This window comes from Pempheris klunzingeri, chromosome 2 (genome assembly GCF_042242105.1).
Source record: "Pempheris klunzingeri isolate RE-2024b chromosome 2, fPemKlu1.hap1, whole genome shotgun sequence".
Classification (NCBI taxonomy): Eukaryota; Metazoa; Chordata; class Actinopteri; order Acropomatiformes; family Pempheridae; genus Pempheris; species Pempheris klunzingeri.
In genome coordinates, this window is record NC_092013.1 from 20487791 (window position 1) to 20505058 (window position 17268).

The following is a 17268-nucleotide window of genomic DNA, read 5'->3' on the forward strand; positions in this document are numbered from 1 at the left end:
AGTCTATATATCATCTATGCTATAGACTAAAATTGTAGGCCACATGTGTGAATAAATTATTCTAATAGCTAGGATACATTCATTTAAAACTTCATACATCCAACTGGTTTAAAAAAAAAAAAAAAACACTCATAAAACTAACAATAAGTTTTGTTGGAGAGTATAATTTTAATGAAAATATTAATATTTGTCTTTTTCTTTTTTAAAGTAATACATCAAATTTCCTCCCCCCCCAGCCCAAAAAACAACCATCATCATAAGGTGGAAGCCTCAGTATAAATCTGTAAAGTGCTGCCTACTAAACCCATAAATATTAGCGGTAAAAACGGGAAAGAAAACACTGAACTTACTTTAATTGTTCTCCCGTGTTCGTCACCTGTTCCAGCTCCAAAAGTCCCTCATGATGACCCGCAGGAGCCTCACACTGAAGCCCACAGGCACGTTTCAGCTTTGTCTGATAAAGAAGAAAAGAAAAAAAAAACACAAGCCCCAGAGTAACCAGTATTTCCATTTGGAGCGGCGTGACAGAGAGAATAAGTTGCTCCATCTTTTATAAATGCCCCACATGGTCCCAAAACACTTAATTATCGCTAGGTGAGGCGGCGAGGACTGTCCTCCTCCTGCTGATTGACAGCGGGGCAAATTGAAGTGACTTTGAAGGGGATGACAGGTCCTCTTGACGACCGGCTGCATCGATAATTCAATTATTCAAAAAAAACCACTACCATAAATTACTTGTATAAGTTTATTATTTCTCTTCTGTGGGAGAACAACTGGATTAACGCAGCGCTCAAACGCGTAGCCATGTTTCCGTGTAGCTCGGTGCTCCCCTCTGTCTGTGGTTTTTTTGGTTTCGCCCAAACTTGGTTCAGATTTGAGTTGCTTTCCTCTGCTATCCGGGGTCGCTCTACTGGAGGCGAAGGACCGCCTGTCCCCTCTCTGCCTTTGCTGTCAATGGCTTTCGGGACGTATTTTATTTGAATGTCTGGGTGATACAAGTGACCAATAATGGATATTTTATGGATATTATGGACCATACCGGCCGTAATAGCTGTTGAAGGTAAGCTAATGTTTCCATCACGGTTTGAGCCGCATCCTCTTGCCGGTTCTGAGTTTGACACAAAGCGCGTGAATGAGCGTTTTGTTGCTTTTAATCTCAGGAGGATAACTGGGAAATTAATCTCAGCCTGCCAGCGTATCTGTTCGTGTAGTGTTTGTAGTGCTTAAATGCAGCTTAGAGTCGGCTCAAGACAGCAGGCGAGGGATGATGTTGGGACGCACACACACACACACACACACTAAAAAACATGCTCCCGCATCTCCGCAGGTACGCGGATGCTGTTTAACGATGATGGCGTAAATGAAATTGCGTGTTTTCATGCAGCACGTTCAGCCACGTCAGGTTACCAAAAAAAAAAAGAAAGAAAACAAAAAAAAACCCCAAACACCCCACGGTCCGTCGGGTAGGTCGCATCCAGTCTGTCCGTGGAGGTGTGTCACACTCAGTGGGTGATTTAAAAACGTGGACCAGCAACCCAGGACGTCTCCTCAGTGGATCCACCAGCTGAAAACCTTGTGGTTGGACTTCCTGGAGGCTCTGTGTGGTGTTTCTGCAGCCATTTGTGCGTGGAGCTTGGCTAAGCAGCACTAAGGCAGCAGCACACAATGAGAACAGGTTGAATGGTTAAAATAATGTGTAGCCTACAGTGTGTGTTTACTGTGTGTGTGTGTGTGTGTGATGCTCTAAAGTCACTGGTCTGGCCATGTTTATTGGTACAGTATTCAAATATAAGATCTCTGTTACTTAAAGGGACTAGATTCTAGTGATATTTTCTTAAAGGGACTAGATTTGAGTGATGTTTTCCCTTAAATATTCTGAAAAGCTATTCTTCATAGTTTCTTTTAATTCAGGGGTGGGGGGTTCAGTCTGTACTTTAAAATCCTAATTTGCAGGTGATTTTTTTTATGCTTGTTGGACCCAGTTTGCCCTGTGACAGGACAGGAGACATTTGCCGTGCTGAAGAATGGAAAGTGTCAGCCCAGTCTTACATCTATTTAGGCTATTTATAGGATGTTGTCAGAAAACAAACATGTCTTCTTCCTCTGGTCAGTTAAAGTAAACCTCATAATTACAGGTGGAGTAAAGAAACTATGTAAAAACGCAACTGAATGTAACCGCTGGATAAAGCGAAGGACACAAAGAAAAACAAGGGGGAAAAAAAGACTAAACAAAAGCATTTAGCTGCTTCCTTTTTATTCTGAAATCCTTTGTGCAGCAAAGGTTGAGGTTTGATTTTGACGAACGTCGTCGTGTGTGTTTATGCAGACTTCTCCTGACTGCCTCTGCAAAGGGTTTTCGGTGCAGTTACACCTCGGAGATCTAAAAAAACACCACTGGCAGCTTTAGAATTTGTGCCATGCAGTGGACATCATACCAGGACAACATATATTATTTTAGGAAATGATATGTACAGTCCAGTCTGAGCACTAAAACATGCCACGCAATTACAGGGAACAACGTGTAATGTGTATTTCATACAATCCATAAATTGTATTTTTTCTTTTATTTCAATAAATTAATAATATATTTTCAGGATTTTTCTGTTGAATCTTCGAACATTTCGTCAACGTAATAAAACCTGCTATATGTGTTAATAATAAAACTGCATAAATTACACTGTCACGATCCACATCTTAGCTTTTGAATAATATATTGAATATTAATATAGCCTACACTGAATATAGACTACTTTTACATTAAAAAAAAAAAAATCTATCGTAAAAAATACGTACTAAGAATCTCATTATAACGGAAACTGTTTGTCTTCATCCCATATATATTCAATATGATTTGTTTTCTTTTAATTACTGCTATCGCGATGGGTGATTGCTGTTGTAATGGTTATTTATTTTTTTGATTTCTTTTCCAATGCGGTTTTGTCTAAGAGCAAGGGGAAACACAGGATGTGAAAATCGCCAAAAATAACAAGAGATTCACACCACACAGTGCTTCACTTCCCCCTTGTTTTCTCTTCCTCTCCAAACTGCAAACATGGCTGTGGTTACTGTTTGTCTCCATGTAAGATCTACTGTGAAACGTATGTGCGAGCTGAGAGCACACACCGCCTGGTATGGGTCCTCACATGGTAGCGACAGGCCACTGAAGTTCACTTCCTGCTTAATTAAGAAGCTTCTGCTGATATTTGGTGTTCCACCAGATATACAACGTGCATGTTGCAGTACTTGTCGGCCCCGTGCTGTTTCACTTTTTGATTCGGATACCAACTAGTCCCGTCGCCGACCCGCTGCAGCCCCCCCCCCCCCCCTCCATTTTACCCTGTGAGTCACCCTAGTCGACTGTCCAATGAAGTTGCGAGGATGGCTTACGTATGAGAAATAAAGGGTTGAAAAAGAGGTCACTGCAGCTCTAATCCGAAAAAAAAAGAAACATCCCAGCATGCGATGGAAAAGAACCCTCCAGTGGATCGTTCTGACACGTTTACTGCCGGAGTACCACTTTTCCTCCATTGTTATTTTCTTTAATAGTGGTTGACGTCTTTGCGTAATTCTGCGTTTTCTCTACTGATGAACATAACTTGCTAAATGTCACATCGCGCTGTATTAGTCGTAGATCGCCGAGGCGCTGTCGGAACGGTTTGGCTAAGACAAAATAAAGACTATATAAGCATGAGTGCTAATGAAACCATAACTCCTGCATTACTTGAAGCATACCTTAGTTCTTTAGAACAAACGTATGAAAGGGCTACTTGTTATAGCAATAATCAAAGAATCAGGCAGGCACCACACTGGGGAGGATTAGAGGATTAAAACTGGGGCCAAACTTAAGCAAACCCTAGCTGTCTCCCAAGTATCCATTTTGCGAATAGTGTCAACACTGCTCGCCATCTAAACCGTGACTCAACGTAAACTGGCCTTGAATTACTAATGTCTGAACTGTCCTCAGCACCTTTATCTCTATTCAGACTGCTGCACCGTGTCCCCTCTCTTGCAGTAATATCGGACAACTATAAATGGCGTTCATTCATCGGTGGCATTCTACCATTTTTCAGAGGCATTTAATTTACCCCGTGGAATGTGAAACAACTCTAAATTGTTGATTAGCGTTAATGTAAGCTGCCACCGATGCCACGTCTTATTGGTTTAGTTAACGGGGACAGACAGGGCCTTTTCGAAAATTAATTGAGGTAATACTGCCAAGGAAATTAGCTTAGCTATGTCAAACATGTCTATGAAAACACACTGTGGATTTATCCCTTCGTTAGTTCACCCATTCATTGTCATCAGTGCCCAGATGACAGCCGTACTAACAACGGCGCTCCTCTAATTCTGTTGAGTGGAAACTTTCAGATTCATCCCCGGCCATAAAATTGCAGTAGCCTGTGTTGTTTGTAGTAGATGAAATTTACTGGATGGATCAGTTGGCTTTTCTGATCTCTCTCTCTCTCCCCCCCCCCCCTTCTGTTGTGGTATTACAGTTTGTACTGTGTAAACCCAGCAAACGCTTTCTGGGAGGATTGGTGTTGCTATGAGGCATCGATATCCTCCTCCAGACTTGCATGCATGTTGTTGTTGGGTTCCGCAGGATGATAGATCACTTAGATACAACGTTTATTTATTTTTTTTTTTGTCTTTCTCTTTGAAGGAAATATAATGGGACAGAAACCACAGCAGAGGATGGTGAAGTGGGGTAGAATGAGATCACAGCATGTAGTCTTTAAAAAATGTCTAGCAGATTTGATTGCATTTCAATATGCGCTGCATTCCTTCAGCGCTCTGTTGAGCACTGGAGTCCACTCTGTTTAAAGTTGGCAAACACCGGCTTAGTTCTTTTTATTTTTTATTTTTTTTTAACTTTTTTCAGTTTTGATTTGATTTAGTAAATCGCATATATTAGATTTGCACTTTCCGTAACCCTTTCAGCAACACATCTCACGCAATCATAAGGCAGCGTGACAGTCCTAGGTACATGAGGTATGACTGTTAATGTTTGGAAAACCCTGCCAAGTTTGGTAAAGATGCTTTCATATGTAAATGCGGTAGCTGTTTTTGACCGGAATTGTTTTGTAAGGAATAGACGCGAGTGTAACATGGAAGCATTATGTTTTGTGGAAGAGTAACAAAAGACAGACGGAGGCGGGCTCCGAAATGGGATTAGATAAAGGTAAAATGAGCGACCGTATACAATCCGGTGTTTTCTCAGTCCACCCAATGAGCAGATGCAGGGAGCTGGCCTGCACGCCAACCGCCACAGTAGGCTTTCACAAAGAATCTGTCTCTATTCAAGCCTTAATCCATGCTGCCGAGGGCCCAGGCATTGTCACTTTGCATGCAAAATTTCAATTAGTGCTGGTAGCAGTTGTTTCACTTGAAGGGGGGTGTCACATTTCAGAGACATCTATGGCTACCTTTAGGGTGAGATTAAGGCAGAAGTGTCACCGCTTTTCTTAAGAAAATTTAGCATCACACAAAGTTACCGGTACTGAGCTGCTCTGCTTTATTGTGGCCACTGCATGTACCAAATCTAGACCGTCATCAAATAACTGGAGGCTCAAATGTACTGTAATACTTCTATAGAGTTTATTATCTGAGAGTTGAACAGGAAAAAATAATTGAGGAAGTCAGCTTTATTAAAACCTTCACACATGGGATTTCATCGTTGTAGATCTCTGTCCCAGCTGGCTCTGCAAGAAAAATAGTCCCGTATATTGCTCCTGGCTCCAGCTTCTCCAACTAATTTAACGTTTAAGGGTTCGGCTCACGACATGACGGCCTGTTCAACACTGTTTCCATGCTTTCAGCTGTGAGAATCTGGCTGCTGCGGATCACCGTCACGGGCCAAACTCTTCATTCTGCCCTGCCTTTAACTGTTGAGTCAAGTTTGCTCACGTTCACATCCATGAGTGTGCGACACAAGTCAAGAGTGGAAGCATCTTGGGATGGGTTCACAGAAGTTCTGAGTTCAACCACCACACGGGGGGAATACTGTCATACATGGCAAAACAGTAAAAACGACAACTTCAGAAGCCAGTTCAGCTGCATCACACCGCGCAACCGCCGCAGACTGTACCTAGTGGCTTAACACTTAATATTACTGCATGGGCGTATACCGTACAGGGTGCTTGTGCATTTAAAGTCCCACATTTTGCCCACATTTGGAATGTACAGCTTCTTAAAAACAGAACAGGTGCTGTGTCTCTGGTCTGTAATCAGGCCTGTTGAGTAAGCAGACTAGCTGGTCAGATATGGCTGCCACTTGATGCTATCAGGAAAATGAAAATATTTTCAGAGTCAACAGGTGTTTCGAGTCTTTTGATGTGCAACATAAAGCTGACCACTGCATGACTGAAACAGCAGCTGGAAACAGTGGATTAATTTAAAAGTAAATATGGCGTTCTTTAGACTGCCTTGGTGCACGTTAACCTTTGAGTGGCTTCATACAAAGTACACTCTTTCTGAAGCAATACAAACGACTTTATTACAAAGTGTTGTGCATTTCTTTATCTATAGTATGTGTTCTCAGTTTCTTTCTTCCAAAACAAAGGACGCTGTCCTTGTGTAGCTAAAATAACAAGATTTTCAAAATAATGGCAAATAATTATAAGCCCGTATATAGGCTACATGATCGACATGTCAAAATGCCGACTACATTAGCCATGTGACTAAAATCAGCTTCAAAGAATGAAGTGGCTTTAGAGCTGTAATCTATATTTGCAGAAGCAGCACTATTATTGTGGGTTTGTAACGATGAGGAAATCTGGAAAAAGGAAGTGGCTACTGTACATGTTTCACTCGACGAAACATATAGACAACGTCTGACAGGATTAATCTACAATCTCATCAGATCCTAAACACACACAGATACAAAGCTGTATCCACCTACTGTCACCAAATAGTGGGGTTTCCATGTCGAAACAACAGCATCTGTGAGTTAAATGATAAGTTGCACATAACTCCTAGCAAGTGATGTGTCCTACTTATAGTAAATCTAATAAGTGGTTTTGATTTATTCTTTTTATAAAGTTAATTGCCAGTCCTAGAAAAGTACGCAACTTTCCCGGATTGTCTAAACTTTATCTGGTGTTCGTGTTTCCGAGCAGTAAAGCTACAACAAATCAAAGTTTCTCTTGACACTAGTCCAGACATTGAACATGTGTCTGTTTTGTTCTGTAAAAACAATTTATGCAGCATTTGTATGAGGCTTTGTCATGCATCCCTGTTCAGAAAATAGTCTATATCTTTTTTTAATCACGCTACATATAAAAAGTTTAGATGTTTTTAGATAACACTGGAGGTACTGTGCCCTATGAATGTTGAAAAGCCGTATTATGTCGACATGTATTATTTAGTGAAGATCAGGTAAATTAGGGGTCTTGAGGTTTGTTTTTCTTGCAGTGCTTTTAAGGATAGGTGTGGTGTGTGTGATCGGGCAGAGAAGGGGAAGGGGGGGGGGCGCTATAATTGTTTCAGTATGTAGGTGGGAAAACAGCTTCATCAAAAAGTGAAAGAGTGTGGCAAAATCTATTAGAACGGTGTTACGGTGCGTATAGCCAGTTCAGCTGGACAAAGATGAAATCGAACTTAACATTGCAGAGCAGGTTGTTCTTTTTTTCATCACATTGTTACAGAAAGCATCATTTTTATTACCCAATCAAGTTTGCAGACAGATGTTATGAATTAATTCAAATAGTTTAACTCATAAGTTCGTGACCAGTGGGCCTGCTCCAGCCCGGTGCAGTAAGGTTTGCATGTGTTGTTTTCTTGCTGACTAGACGAGAGCGGTTTGGATAAACACATACAGTACTCGTGGAGGAAGCTGCCTTACCTCCATGTAACCTCTTCTAGATTCACACAGGAATCTAGATCAAGGATGGTCTTATATCCTGCTATCTTAATTAGCACATGTTAATTGGCGATGTACAGTCTCTTGGTAAGTCATATTTATTAGGAAGAGCCTGATTCATCCCAACCCTTTGGGAATAGAAATCATTAGGGGACAGTAAAAATGTATTTCCAGACATTATTCATAACAGGAAACGTGGAAGTACTCACAATCAAAATGGCTCCGCAACACGTAGGCCTAATTTGCAGTCTGAATTCTTTGTGCAGTCTCCGTAATTTGACACAAGTCTCGCCCATTATGTGGAATCAGTGTGTTTTGTCACTGTGTATGTTTCCTCTTTTCATCCGGGCAGTAAAACTGTCGTCCGTAAGACTGAAAACGATAAAGTGAGTTTGCACGCAAAGCGGAGATGAACTGATCAACGCGGCCCGCGCTCCTGTCACATCCTTCATGTGAACGCTGAACCGTACACGTTGACAATATGGTGACTATAATCTTCAAGTGAGCGAGGATGCGGGGAGAGAGAGAGAGAGACAGAAGGAGAGGAGGAGGAGGGAGAGTGTACCCTGAGAGAGGTCAGACCTCGTTTCAGAGACCCCCATCCGCACACACCCCAGGTACTGTGACACTGCCTTTATGAGGGCGCCCGTAGAACACAAACCCACCGGATTAGTGTCTGCCTCTCAATGTCCCTGGGAGCAGAGCCCATCGGCCGAGACAAAGCGGGGCTGATTGCGTTGTCATCTGCATCACAAAGGGAAGCCTTTTCTACCTGAACCACTGCCTGCGCGCTGCGCTGCACATCACATCTATCAGCGACTCTGCACCCACGTGACATCTGCCTTTTGTTTTTTGTCCGGCTCTGTCTCCCCCCCTCTTCCATTCTTTCCCTCTGGCCCACACCGTCTGTCCACCATGGCCCATATCAACAGCAGGACACCCTCCCCCCTCCCTCCCTCCCTCCCTCCTCAGTGGAAACTAGCTTTTAGTCTGCACCGGCGCTGACCGTTTTGTGTCTTTGCTGGTAGTTGTGTGCTCAGCGCGATGTGCATCATCCCTCCCTCGCTACAAAGAGCCACTAACACATTTGTTGTCTCTTCCCTTTTCCCCTCTGGCTCTGGCCGGCTAGCCGCATCTCAGCTCAGCAAACATGCAGTCACATCAGACAAAAAGCCCAGTCTCCCGCTGTTACACCCTAACACGTCTATCGGTCTCACTCGGACACAGAGAGAACTCCCCAGCTGAGGTGCTGCCAATAAGCAGACATGTTTCATCTGATTAGTGTACTGGGCAGGCAGGCACTGCTTTCCTATGACTAATGACGGTTGTCTCGTGTTGTTGACCCAGGCAGGTCCAGCAGGCATAACAAAGATACATCAAGCTGCCCTGTTCGGATTATCTTCTTATGCTTATGTACACAGGAGTTTAGAACAATCCTTGTGTTGGCTTTTATGTACTTTACAGTACTTCAACACCATTAAAGAAATTGGTTTACTTAGAAACTGTAGTCTCCTTCTTCTTTTTCATATTTTATGGCCTGAACGTGCACTAGTTTTTACCCTGCAAAATAAACATTTCAATTTGGGGGAGAAAAAAGAGATAGAACGATCTCAGGCATAATAACTAAAGCTGAAAGGTACACTTTTTTTTTTTTTTAATCTCCCATTTAAGATGCTTTATGAATAGATTCAATAGATTAAACAGGGTATGACATTTAAAAAGCAGAGGGAGGGACAGAACGAGAGAGAATGACTTTTTGTGTCCTAAAGTGTGATAGTTGGTTTCTATTCCCAAGTAATTGCATTAGCTTAGAGAATTGGGAATTAACACAAGGCAATTAACTGATTTGGCCTTTGGCTGTGACTTGTCTGGTTTTAGAGAGCTGGAGCTCATCCAGTGTTTTCAGCGATTAATTTAGAAATCACATTCAGCCAGATGCAGGACCTTGTAAACCAGACAGTGGGCGACCTAAGAACGCGATAAACGTCAGTGAAATAAGTGAATGAATAGAACATGGGTGCTGTGAGATTTTCACCACGGTTCAATCTGACAAAACGGTCTAATAAAATAAAAAAAAATCACTTTGTCTGTAAAAGACAGGACGGGCAGGATGTAGAGTTAAGAGGTGAGGAAGGCATGGGTGATCACAACAGCAGGGTAAACACACTTCTTAGTGCTTAATCGCATGTAGTCCAATTACAGAGGGCTGCTAGGCCATGGATAATTGTCAACAGCAATGGTGTGATTTTCAATTCGACTTTGGGGGAGAGATCTGTTGGGAATGCTACAATTATCTTCTCCACCATAGAGAGCGGTGTGTTCTTAATGGGAAATCTATCCATGTGTGTCATACACTGCATGTACTCCATGTAACCCTGTCTCACTTAGCATTACACCCTGACCTGAACAACGTAATGAGAAAGGTTCATGTTATAGTAGCTGATCTGCACGGTTACAAATTTACATTCATACGCACAAAAAAATGCGCCATGTTTTTTGTCTGATTCATTTAACCGACGGACACTGACGGCTTTTAGCTCTATTTGTTTATTTGTTGTTCTTTTAATCTTTATTTAACTTTCCGATTGGATTGTAGCATGGCGATTACATTTGAACCCTGAAACTCACACTTTCAGATGAATGCTAACTTTAATACTTTAATATTCATATTTAATGACTTTAATATCCAATCTACTTTAGTACTTAACAAAGCTCTCGTAATAAAATGTCAGTTAGCTTTGATAGAAACTGCGATGGTTGTAAGGTAGGAAGTCAAGACAACAGAATGTCTCTGTTTTGGTGTTTCTGTTTTCTCTCTGTCATTCCTCTCAGTCACAGATTGCCACACTTGCTTGTTAGAGTTAATTGAGAGAGACAAATAATTTACTGTATGGAGAGACCAACAGAGCAACAGCAATGAGAAGCCTGCGGTAGATTTCAGATCACCATGGGGTGGCAATCGGAGCACCTAGTAAGCCTTTTTAGCCGGTTTTACTGTGTGGGCTTATTTTTAGTTCAAACAGAGGTATAATTTGGATTGAGGAAAGACAGGACTTGGCGTTTTTATTTTTTCTCTGACCTCACACCGCTGTAATCAGTCTACCTCGGCTAACAGCTCCAAAATCAATAACCTGGGCTTAGCACAGATTATACCCTTATGATTGTGTTTATGGAGCCCTATCAATTGACACTTCATTGTAGCCATTTCATGTTCCACAAAGCCGACAATAAATGCACCATTTGGGCAGAGAAAGCTTACCTGAATTTGCATAATCACTTGTCTGAGAGTGGATCTTGTGTTGGGAGCAATCAGCAGCATCTGCCACACTCACACTTGTAAGAGCTCCTGTTAATGCAATAACATCTTGTCCCCATCTTGTTCCAACTAACAGTTCATTGTTATTTTATTTTAATTTCAAACCTGTTCAAGGTTTCAGCAGGAAACACTATCTCTAAAACACATGCCCGCGACTCTAGAGCTGCCAAAGAGAGACCCATACACGTCCTCCAGGGGTCAATAAAACTATGTCTGGAATCACAATACAGCCATGAGGTGACGTGGCTTACAAAACGGGAGCCAGGTATATAAGGAGATGGTGAAATGATGACTGTTTTCCATGCCTTCCCCTGGCAGGGCCTTTCAGATAGAAATCACAATGGATCATTTGGGAGGCCAGCTGGAAAATCCATAGAGAATCTCAAGAGACCTGCTGTGCCTGTGAAATCAATACAGAGATCCAGCTGAGACCATTAAATGAAATGAATGTTATATGATAGGGTTAAACATGTAGAATATTATTATTCATACAGTCCAAATAGGTTTCTCATCTGCAGATAAACAGACGTGGACGTCAATAAAAGCACCACAAGCGCCTACTATACATGCAAGCAATCCGCCATGGCTTTGACTTAAGAGAGAGAGGCAGAGAGGGCAACTGAGAAAGTTAAATAAAATTAAGCTTTACTATATTTGGTCTGTTTCATTGCAGTTTATTACTAAATAAGAAATACTGTAGCAGCAGATAAAACTCAGCAGTACACAGGCTGCAGGCACTCTCAGATAAAACCAGGCAGACAGCCAGAACTTTGATAGCGGTTGAAGTTCCTCCAACATACATCAGATCTTCAATAATTTGGATAGAGTTAAAAAAAAAAAGGCATCTGTTTTAGATAAAATGCACTTTTTTGCCATTATTTTTCAATTAACCAAAGATAATAGATAATAGTTATAGATAATCAGTCCAAAACCCAAAGATATTCATTTCTGCTTGAAAAAAGTCTAAAGCAATTAATTAGAATAGTTTCTGATTCTTTTTTTTGTTGTTGCTCTAATCCATTAATTATTAATTAATTAATTAATTTATCATTTCAGTCCAAGTTTATAGAACTAGTGGTGTTTATTTCAGTGGATGGATCTGGTTTGCAACTTTCTTGTGTCAGTTCATGTAACATAATAGCTGTTTGACTGAGCAAAACCAGCAAGCCTTTATAAATGCAAAAACAATTTCACATTTAAAGTATATTCCGACAAACATACGCCGTTTCATGGGTGCTTTTATTCTACGTGCCGCACGGTAACACAAGGCAACAGATAAATTTGTGGTATGGGTGGTCTCAGCAGGGAAGCAACCCCAAAAGCGGGTACTGTTACTCGCATGCTATGCTCAGTGTGGTACCGCCCCAGCCTGATTACACCTCTTCTGAGCACTTTTCAATCTGCCTTCCTTTAGAAATGGTTTGACACTTTGTAGTGGTCAGGCAGGCACACTACATGCATGTAGTGCCTGTGCGAGTTGATGGGGCTGCTGTCGGGACGCCCGCCTCTTGGAGTGATTGAAAAAGCATGTTTGGGATTAGCCGTCTGTCCTCATGTGTGTGATGCTCTGGCAGGGATGTGCATCCAGGGATTGCACTGCTCTCTGGGCCCGCCATGGTGCCGACTGATGGAATAGGTAGAGTTGGACCTCGGTTGGTGTGCTATGCTGACACACATTCTCTCTCTCACACACACACACACACACGCTCATAAACAGAGTTTGCCACATGACCTTCATATGCTAGCAAGCTCGCGTCCCTACTCTGCGGCTCAGTCGGTGGAATACAGGAACACACGCAGAGAGATCATTTAAATCCTTGCTGCTAATGTCCCGTGGGCACACTGAATTCAACCGTTTTAACACAAAGGGGAAGACAATTGTTGTTTTGACTTGGCCTAATTTCTCCTCACTGAGCAAAATGGAAAGGCTTTGGGTCATTTTACTATGTGACTTAACTTTCCTTCCCACCATGAAAACCAGTAAAATAGCATATTACGCAAAAAAAGATTTTCCTTTGATCTTAGTGCCTACAGTAATATGTCCTATTTTTAAGAATTAGAAATTGCGACCCATAATGGTGTTTAGTGGTCCTCCTCCGTACAAAAAGATTTTTTGCCATGAATGCATACTAATCTCTATTTCACAGATATTAGCATGGCTATTTTCTGTCTCCCCTATTCTGTCTGTGTGCCTCAAACGCAGACGCGAATGTACGAACACTATTTCAGACTCCACACCTGCAGGGTTGGGCCATCGGGGCTTTTTTGGAGCTATGACTTTAACATGGAAACCAGAAGGCTGAAGCTGGATTAGTCGCAAGAGGTGTGAACACAAGGTCAGGGCAAAGATGGCCTTTCGGCTAATATTTTGTCGTCATACTTTTTGCCGCTGTATGTCTTATCAAAACACTTGACTCGTACTTACAGACAAACCCACTAACTCAAAAGGGAAAATGAATACCACTTTTGCTGTTTCCTTTTTTTTTTTTGTGGCTACATTTTTCTCTCCCTCCTGTTTCTGTGCTTTGAAAACTTCACATGCACACACATCTGACTCTTGTTATGCCCTGAGGCAGGTGTTTTGAGGACCCTACGGTTTCCTTTTTTTCGAGTAAAGGTTATGGCCACTGGCAGCGTCTTGTGTCTTGCGTGCGTCTTGTTGGACATAAGGTTGAAACTGCTGTCAAGGTAATTCCAAGGGACAGTGAGCTGTATGTTCAGAACTCCATCAAACCTAGATTAGGATCGCTTGCCTCAGCACAGGTTGGCTCTGCTCTGACTGCTAATGATTAGAACTGTAAGCTGTAAGTGAGGCTGATGTTTCACATATAGCATTTTTAGGGTTGGGGTTTCTGTTTAGGCATTTGAGAACTGTTTGCACATTCAAACCCCTGCAAAGATGACAAATCATCTGCTGGCACATATGTGAAGTTGAAAATGTCAATGACGGACCACGTGACATGAATGCAAAAAATTATATTTACAGAAGAGATGAAATTAGATGGAATTGGAATTGCCAACAAGACAGGTGCAACCTGACAAGCCCAATAAACAATTTTCAAAAAGGGATGAAGGGCCTCTGCAACCCCAATCAATGCGCTTTTAATCTCTCACTGCACTCCAACCACCATACAGATGGATATAATGATTTGTTACTTTAAAAAACATGGATTTCAAATTAACGTGACACCCAGAGTAATAGCGAGTAAACAGCCAGGCCACTTGGGTACTGATGAACACTTATTACCTAAGACAGCAAAAGTTTTGAACATGGAATAACCCTGAAACCACGAGGACACAGCATGTCGATGATGCATGCACTGCCCCATCATTATTCTTTAACAAATGGTCGTTCAAGCTTGAAGGGAGTCAGATCGTACGCGTCAGAAAGTGATTACTTCAGCCCTAACACGGCAAAAGGAAATCGTGGTTCTCAAGGTTTTTGCCTTTGAATTGTTTGCGAGGCTGTGGGACTACCACTTCACAGCACCTAATCCTTCAGCTGACAAAGGAACTGTGCTTAACTCTCACTCGTTGTCGCTTACACTCACGTTGGGTAGCTGCAGGGTCCTTCTCAACAGCCTCGCGTGCCCCATTTCAAAACGCCATATTTGCTTCAATCTTTACCTCCTTTGTCCTGCTCCAGGCCTGTTCTGTAAAAGCACCTTCACCCGCTTTTCATCCCCTGACCATCCGCCACCTGTCACCCCCATGCTAATGTGAAACATTAACAACCTGAGAGCCCGAATACAAACGCGCCATCTCGTAGAAATCCATTACCTGTCACTCTGTTTCTGGATTAGGACTTCACCGGTGCCAAATGATTTAAGGGCCTTTTGCTGGGTTGTCAGGAGAGACATGATTATGCCCGTGGCCATAAAGAAACATATGTGCTGGGTTTTTTTTTTTTTTTTTATTGAAGGCGTCAGGCAGGCAGTACCAGATGTGTGCGATGAATGGTGTTGGGTTTTTTTTTTCTCACTTGAGCGTGTGTCAGACGGCGTGTACAGCTGCACAGAGGAAGAGTTAAGTCCGTTTCACAGGGAGTGAGGAGGAGGTGAGAACCAGCAGGTCTAATTGAAGCGGTTAATGGGCTGTCTGAAACCATCATTCTACCCGACGTAGCACGTGGTGAAGCTCTTCATCACAGAACTGCATTGATAAAACGGCTCCTATTCAAAGGCAAGCTATTGGTCAAGGCGGAGATGTAAACACTGCTTGATTAACAATGTCACACTGTACTGTTTAGCAGCAGATGTGGAGTGTTTTATGGATCTTTTAGTATAGTGTGCAGCAGTTTGCTTTTGTTGGGCTTCCTCCTCAGAACCCTTAACTGCTTAAAACTTTGTTGCTTTTCATCTCCATTCAGGCAACTGTCTGTTCCAGGCTAAAATGACCAATTTAACCACCTTTTTTATTTTTCAACTTAAATGTTTCTTAAAAAAAATCAACCGTGACATCATTTAATTAGCTTCCAGTGAAGCCTTGTTTATAGTTTCTGCAATCTAGTGGTATTATCCTGGCAAGATACATTAACTGATCTCTTTTCTTGTTGCATTTTTAAGTGTAATTCTCAAAAGGAGTGAAACTTCACTGGAAACGTAATTACCTCTGTCACATTGGGACATGTTTTCATGTGTTTTCACTAAAAAGTGCTAAATACATGGATGAATAACTTGATTATATTTTTTGCTGTTTTCCCAGCCGGAGCTGGCCTCAGCCCTGTCTAAACCACATCCCTCCCTTTAGTGTCCAAGCCCCATTCCTCTCTGCCTGGCTTTAGTCCCGGCTTAGTCCCGACCTTCCCTAGCTTTACCTCTGTTCCTCCCACTGCAGCCACAGCCCAGATCAACTGCTCAGCTCTCAGTTCCAATGAAAAACACGCTTGATGGGAAGGCTTTATGCACTGTCAACATTTTCAATTCAAGCTGTTTTACTAGGAGCTGGTATTGAGCAGCTCCTGCTGGAGTACTCTGGGCATCTATGTCTTGCTCTAGGGCATCTCAACAGAAACGGGAGCGAAAGCATTCTCTTTGCATTCCAACTAACTGTTTTTTTTCTTGCAACGTGGCTACCTCTGACTTGTTTGAGTGAAGGAGTGTGAGTGCAGCAGAGGCTGGGGAGCTGTGGAAACGGGCAGTTGGGTGGGGGTATTCAGCATCATTGACGCGGTGAATTGCTCCTTTGGGATGTACTCTGGAGAAGGTGCAAGGTTGTGTCAGAAACAAAGTGTGGTTGGGTTTTAGCGAACAGACATCCATTACATTGAAGACTTGCAGCTGTATCACATATTTCCCAGCAACTGTGGCTGGCGCCGTCATGGAGGTCCGTTGGGAATTGGCTGTGTGCAAATCATGGCTAAACATAACAAGTGGAAGAGTACCTGAAATACATTGCTATGGGATTTAGTCAACTGAAGACAGTTGACTTGTGTTAGACAGAATAATAATGTTCGTTTCACTGGATAGACACGACATTACATCAGCACAGAATAATGCAATCCAAAATCACTGACATACATACTACACATAATACTTTGGCTATATGACCAAACAGTCACTTCTGCTGAGACTAAATCAGGTATATCTGGAGCGCACTGACCTATTTGTGGAGAAAACACTATGTAGAAATTTTAAAATTCATAGTCATTACTGCGCTTGACGCACTTGTCTGAAATGTCACGAGAATCGTTTTACAGACGCCATGAACAGTAGGTGGGAAAAGCAAATGATGATTAAACACTAAAAGAGTGTAGGTGACATTAATCAAGTTTTGCATTGAACCCTAATCACTCGGCTGCAATTAAAACTCTTTAAGGCTCTAGATAGACAGTGTTTTAACATCAGCGTCCAGCTCTCTGACGGCACTGCAGAGGATTGGAGCTCTCACTTAAAGATAACAGGCTTTTTCTCTTTATAATCAGTTTCAAATGAGAGCCGGGCCTTTGGCAGACTTCATATGACGGCGGTTTGATTCAGCCAAAAAGCCTCTCGCGAAGTGGATGAATAGTCAGCGAGAGTTCATTCATACGATCTCAACAGCAAGAGCTACATTACAGATGATCCCAGTCTGAATTATCAGCTTTTCTTTT

The 17268-nt window shown here is 42.2% G+C and overlaps 1 protein-coding gene across 1 annotated transcript in view; it reads left to right on the forward strand.

The window, feature by feature from the left end:
* The first annotated feature begins 992 nt into the window (after positions 1-992).
* Positions 993-17268, forward strand: part of ephb2b (eph receptor B2b) — a 114591-nt gene continuing 98315 nt past the window's right edge. Inside the window, exon 1 of the mRNA XM_070849149.1 lies at positions 993-1060. Within this exon, the coding sequence (XP_070705250.1) occupies positions 1009-1060 (52 nt within the window). The 5' untranslated portion in view covers positions 993-1008. The remainder of the gene's footprint in view (positions 1061-17268) is intronic.